General features: G+C 48.6%; 1 protein-coding gene across 2 annotated transcripts in view; it reads right to left on the reverse strand.

Annotated features, from left to right (window-relative positions):
* MED26 (mediator complex subunit 26) overlaps window positions 1–4,634 on the reverse strand; it is a 129,601-nt gene extending 124,967 nt beyond the window's left edge. For both annotated transcript variants that reach the window (XM_074204397.1, XM_074204398.1), the window contains exon 1: window positions 4,388–4,634. In XM_074204397.1, the coding sequence (XP_074060498.1) occupies window positions 4,388–4,459 (72 nt within the window). In that variant the 5' untranslated portion in view covers window positions 4,460–4,634. The remainder of the gene's footprint in view (window positions 1–4,387) is intronic.
* Window positions 4,635–6,637: the final 2,003 nt, after the last annotated feature.

The following is a 6,637-nucleotide window of genomic DNA, read 5'->3' on the forward strand; positions in this document are numbered from 1 at the left end:
AAAAGTTTTTGAACTTTATCTTTAAATCCCCAATGACTAACAGTAGATGCTTAATATTTTTTTAGTTCAATACAAATATAAACTATCAAAACTACTGGAGGTGGTAATTTAGTGTAATAGAAAGAGCACTAGCACTAGACTGGGAGTAAAACTTGGGTGCAAATCCTAGCTCTGGCATATTCCTCCTCCAAGTGTGTTTTCCTTTCTAAAAGAAAAGAATAAAGTTACCTCCCAGAATTGCGAAGAAAACACTTTTGAATTGTAAAGTGCTATATAAATGTGAGCTACTGTCATTATTACTACAGAGTATAGTTTTACTTGTTTAAATCTCAGGTGCCTTTTGAAAAGTAATGTTATAAGAATTTGCCAAAGCCTTTATAACCAAGACAAAAAGAAACTCAACTCAATTCAATCAATTAAATTTTTAAAGTGAAATATCCCTGTGACAATAGTTCAGAGCAAGGAAATGATTTTTCTAGTACCAGTAATCTTTTTCTCTATATAGTTATTATTAGCAGAAGCAGTAAAATGACTCCCCAATTGTGAATATTAGGTCAGTTGTCTGACATTAATTTTCAATCAAAAGGTAAATTTAGGTACTAAACTATAATTGCACAGCCATAAAGTTAAGAATTACATGACACCATTTCTTTATTACATCTCTTAGAAAGTTTAATTTTAGTTTTGTCTCTGACAATGTCCCATTTTTTCCACATGCATCTTAATTGTGTCAGTTACCCAAAACTTTTAACGTTTAACTGGGAAACGCCAACTGAATCTGTTCAATATAATGCTCATGTAAACGATCCCTGTTCAGATTTGATGCCAGATCAGGAATTCTTAGCTTTTTTTGTCATGGATGCTTTTAGCAGCTTGGCCAAGTCTTCCCATACCAATGCTTTTAAATACATGAAATAAAAATGCATAGTAACACAAAGGAAATTATATTGAGATTGTTATCAAAGTTTTTTTCAAAGTTTCCCAGACCCCATTTTAATGCCTGTTCCACATAATTCGATACAAAATATAATTTTTTGCCTACCAGGCTTTCTACAAGGAATAAATCTTCAAACAAGCTCAAGAAACATCATAGAACCTCAGTATTAGAAATATCAGAGACTACCTCATAAATCAATAGTTATTAAAAGGCTGCAAGTGATGGGACCCACTTTAAGGCAGTTTTAGCTAATAAAGTTTTCCCTACAAGAAGTCTAAATCTGACTTTTTGTAACTTCCATTCCATGCACCTAGATCATTATGTGTCCTTTACATCTAAGGCATGTGGATACAAAGATGCCTTGGGGGGGGGGGGGGTCTAGGTTTACAAAAAGTTTATAATCCAAGAAGGAAACAAAATATGAATAGAGGCATGAAAAATCTGATAAGGTAGAGAGACCACTTTAGTTGTGGAGATCCAAGGAAGAGGAATAGGATGCCAATAACTGAGCTGAATTTTAAGGAAGAAAAGGATTTCAACAAACAGAAATAAAAAGGGAAAAATATTCCATACATGGAGAGGTGGAGTTGGAGCAATATGATTTACAAAGAAGGAGTTGAGTATAAGGTGGTTGAAGGAAAGTAGTGAAAAAGTACAAAATAATCTGAAGATATGTGATGACCCAGTTCATCTCTATATAGAGGTCAATATCAAACCCTTATTATAAAAAAACAGTAGCAATAAAATACTGGACTATCCAAAAAATTAAACATTTTTTCCAATTTAAATCAGTAATCCAAAAACTAACCTCATCTACCATAAAGTTACCTTTATTAACTGATTGAAGGGGAAGTGGGGTAGCACATCAAAAAGAATCTGATATTCTAATTTTCTCAACATTTAATTTGGAACACTAAAATTCAGAAAAGCTAAACAAAACAAGATGATATAGCTGGAGCATCTAAAAAACTGCCCTTGCCTGAATTAATTTGGTTTAAGGGTTTCAACATTCCATTGTATATCTTGTCAATCCTACCCCTACCACATGTCTTGAATGAGGTCTTGTTTTCATCTTTCCAGGTATAATCATCTCTCCTGAACTATTCCCCCAAAACTTCTATTTCCCTACCTCTCCAATACATTGTCCACATAGGTGCCCACCAAGATAATCTTCTAAACCAGAAATATGACCATGTCAAATTCCTCAGCTAAGTAACTTCCAGTGGTTGCCTACTGCCTCTAAGATAAAATATAAAACAATTCAACTCGATATTAAAACTCTTTAAAGCCTCTCTTGATCTTGCAAGATTATAACAATATTAATTCCCTTCACGAGTTGTACCTTCTAACCAATATGCCATGCTTGCTTTTCCATAAACTCAGTGTTTCATTTCCACCTCCAAACCTTATCCCTGGATTAGACTCCTTCTTTCCCTCCATCCTCTGAAAATTCTGGGCTTCCTTGCTGTTCACCTTTCTCCATGAAGCATTTCATGGCTCCTCCTTCAAATGTTAGTGTTCACTCCCTCTTTAAGGTTTTAACTTCTCTGTGTATATGTTTTATATCCTCATTAGAAAGCAAGCAAGCTACTAGAGTAGAAACTTTTTTCTTCTTTTTATCACCAAACCCAATGCCTTCTACAGAGAAATTTACTTGTTGAAATGAATAATTTTATCATCACTGAGAACTCATCTTCCCTTTGTACATCCCATCTCTTCTACTGTCTGTTTCTTCAGCCCCAACTCTTAATTGTCCCCTTGAACTTTTTAACTCATGAAATTTATCTAAGGTTTCCTCCAAAGCTATGGACAATCAGATTTCTTGATATTAATGGCTGGTGTTTACAGTTCTCAGTAATAAAAGAGAAAATTTTCTGGTATACTTGAAAAAAAAGATAGCCATGATGACTTTGAACTTCATTAAAGATTTGTATTACATGAAAAAAGGTTGGGGAAGCAGGAAGAATTTTCTGCCTTTTTTTGGCCAATTCTGCCCTAGAACAATAAAAAAAATGTAGAAAACAATTCTTCAAAAATTGCTATCAACTTTATCTATCACATTGGGCTTTTGAAACATTAGCTACAGTCAAAAATAATGACAAAATTACTTTGGAAATGTTTATTTAAATAGGCAGAATGGTCAGAATCTTTATACCTCACAAGTTTGATCTTCACTCAATTTTTATTCAAAATTGTACAAGCAAATGTATTAAAGTGCTCCAAAATTTTAGAGAACATTTTACTAATGTATAAAGGAGGAACAGGAAAACTCCCCTGTTCAGATTATGAGACAACCTGCATTACTTGCCCAAATATAAGGAAAACTGATTTTGGACCATGGAATATAAGTTACATGAACTATCACTTCCTGGTCTTCAAGCAAATGCAATACCTCATTTCAAACCTTAGGAGCTAACCATCAACAACTTCTACCCATTTTCCTATTGCCCAATACATTAAAGCCAAAAGAATATGTTCTTTAGTCGGTTATGCACAAGTGAAAATGCCTTAAGAACGTGATGATGTAGTGCCCACATCCCCACAAGGGTAGGCTAACACACTGGATTTGCATCAGGAAAGGCCTGTGTAGGCCAACCTCTAGGGTGCTTTGGGGTCAGATAGTCCGAATCAGTACTCTAGAACAGATAATGAGCCCTCTCCCTCAAATCTGACCCAGTTAGTACTGGAAGCAAGACTTTTATTCCTACTGATAAGACGATGGAAGTAAGAGCAGAGAGTGAGAAGTTAAAGGAATAGAGTTTCCCACCCCTAAACCAACCACTAGTGATGGGGGGAGGGGGCAGTCAGGAATGCCCATACTATCCCCCCTTCCCCAACCCTCTGGCCACCACATAAAGGGGGCAGACAGACCCTGCCACCCTACCGCGGCTCCCAGCAGAGGCCTCAGGAGGTTCCCTCTCAGAAGGGGGTCTGGGCCCCCAGGCGGGGGGTCAGGGGTCAGCGGCAGGGCTCCGGAGACACCAGTTGCTCGGCCGCCGCCTCCCAGCCCTGGGAGGCAGAGACAGCTTTTCCTGCGTCCCCCGGAAGAGAAGAGGGCGCAGGAAGGGGTGTGCGGGCAGCCGGGTGCCCGGGCCGTGCCTCCCCGGCCCCAAACCCTCCGAGGAGAGCTTACTCAGCCCCAACCCCCGGTGCAGGCCTCATGGCCCAGGCGCGAAGCCGCGGTCTCGCGTACACGGCGTCGCCGAGCTCCCCTTCGCCGCCCCCGGGCAGCCCCGCTCCGGCGGCGGCTCCGGGCCGGGGTCCGGCAGGCGGGCCGGGCGCCGGGAGGGCCGGGGTCGGGCCCGAGGCGCGGAGGCTCCGGAGGAGGGCAGGGGGCAGGGCGGCGGGGTGCCCGGGGCCGGGCGGGAGCCGGGCCCATGCGGCCGGTGCCCCGCCGCCCCCTCCCCGCCCCGGGGCGCGCAGGGCGGCGCGGCCCCCCGGGACACTTACGTTGCTCTGGGGGTCGATGGCCTGCAGCAGCCGGTCCCTGATCTGCTGCGGGGAGGCCGGAGCCGCTGTCATTGCCTGAGCGAGGCGGGGGGGGCGGCCGGGCCGGCGGGCGGGCGGGCGGGCGGGCTGAGGGGGGACCGCGGGCCGGGCGGGGGGTCACTCACTCGCCGGCCTCCGGGAGCGGAGCCGCATGTTCCCCGCGGGGGGACGGGGGGGAGCCGAAGCCACCGCCTCCGCCTGAGCCGCCCGAGCCGCCGCCGCCTGAGGAGCCGCCGCCGCCGCCGCCGGGAAGGAGCCTCCTCCGCCGCCGCCGCCGCCGCCTCGAGAACCAAACTCCAGTGAGCTGCCCCCGCGCTAGGCACTCTGGGTAACCCGCGCCGCACGCAGCGCCGGCGCCACGCTGAGGAGACTGGGAGGTGGGGGGGGGCGAGGGAAGGGAGGGAGGGCGGAGAGCAAGGGCAGCAGGAAGCGTGCGCGCCCCCTACGGCCCGGGCGCGCGCAGGGCGGTGCAGGGCCGCCAGTCCGGAAGAGGCTTCCCTCTCCCTCCCTCCCCCACCGGACCCCGCCCCGCGCCGTTCCGGGCCGCCGGAGAAGACCCGCGCATGCGCGAGCGTAGCGCCCACCCGGGCCCCCGCCCCCGCCCGCCGAACCTCCGCGTCCCCTCCGTCTCGCCGTCCGAGCCCGAGTGGGGCGGGCGTTGGAGGCGGTTGGGCCGGGGGGGGTGGGGGTGGGGGCCGTTGGCGGCGGGCCCGGGGCGGGGCGGGGCAACAGCTGGGAGAGGGCCGAGCCCGGCGGCCGGGGAGGGGCCGGGGGGAGGGGGCGCAGGCCCGGCCCTGGCGGCGCCCTTCCCGCTCCTCGTGCCCCGCCCCCCGCGGGCCCCGGGGCGCATGAGCGGCCGAGCCGAGGGGGCGGCCGGGAGGCCCGGGCGGAGCGGCTGCGGCCGCGGGGCCCGCGGGGGGCGGGGACGCTGCCGGGGGCGGCGCGGCTTCCGCCATGGGCCGCTCGAGGTGCCGCCTCGGAGCCTGGGAGAGCCCGGGGCTCGCCCAGCCCAGCTCGGCCCCGGGCCGGCCAGGCCGGGCCTGGCGCCTGGCGCCCACCTGCTCGCTGCGGCCCCCAGAGCCCCCCAGCCTTGGAGCCTCCCGGGACCTGGAAGCCCAGGGCTTTCTTCCTCAAATCCTGCAGCCCTGGCAGGACCTCCATGGCCCATCGCCTCGCCTGCCTCACTAGACTCATTTCAGGATATCTGGTTTTCTTCTCAGTAGACTAGAAATTCTATAAAAGTGCGTCGTGGCCCTTTTTATCTCGTTCTCGTTCCCCGGGCGCCTCGGAAACTCGTAGATGCACAATAAAGTTTTGTGCGGGCTGAAACCCGGGGAACCTCTCTGCTGCTTCACCGGCCGCCCAGGATCTTTGTGTGGCTCTCCAGGTAGCGCTAGAACAACATACAAATTCCTTGTCACGTCAAGCCCCCTTACAGTCTTGATTCTCACCTGCCTCTGCGGTTCGGCTCACCTTCGCACGTTGCAACCAATTTGTATTACTAGCTATTATCACCTCTTCTCCATCTCCCACTTGCAGGTGTTCATTTAGGCCAATAGTCCCCCCACATTCTCTCATCTCCACTTCTTATAAACCTTACCTCTAGGATCCACCTCAGATGCCATCCTCAATTGTTCTCAGAAGTAGGAGAACATTGAACACAGTAACAGCAATGTCATGATGATTATAACTGAAAGACCCGGCTCCTCTGATCAGGATAATGACCCACAACAATTCTTTTTTTTTTTAGATTCTTTTTTTCAAGGCAATGGGATTAAGTGGCTTGCCCAAGGCCACAGGGCTAGGTAATTATGAAGTGTCTGAGGTCAGATTTGAACCCAGGTACTCCTGACTCTAAGGCCAGTGCGCTATTCACCGCACCACCTAGCCGCCCCTGACCCACAATTCTAAAGGTCTCACTTTCAGAGAACTGATGAGCTCAGTGCAGATTGAAGCATATTTTCAATTTTTTTAAATTACATAGCTAATATGGAAATCTGTTTTGCATGACTTCATATGTATAGTGTATTTCTCAATGGGTGAGGGAGGAACAGGAGGGAAAGAACTGGAACTGAAAATGAAAAATTTTTCCAAGTGTCATTTTAAAAAAATTGTTACTACTCTCTTCCTCAATTTTCCTTCCCATATGTATTTGTATTCATATCGGATCTTGCAGATTTAATGTAGTTCCTATATGATCCTTTATGACGA

Source organism: Macrotis lagotis, chromosome X (genome assembly GCF_037893015.1).
Source record: "Macrotis lagotis isolate mMagLag1 chromosome X, bilby.v1.9.chrom.fasta, whole genome shotgun sequence".
NCBI lineage: Eukaryota > Metazoa > Chordata > Mammalia > Peramelemorphia > Peramelidae > Macrotis > Macrotis lagotis.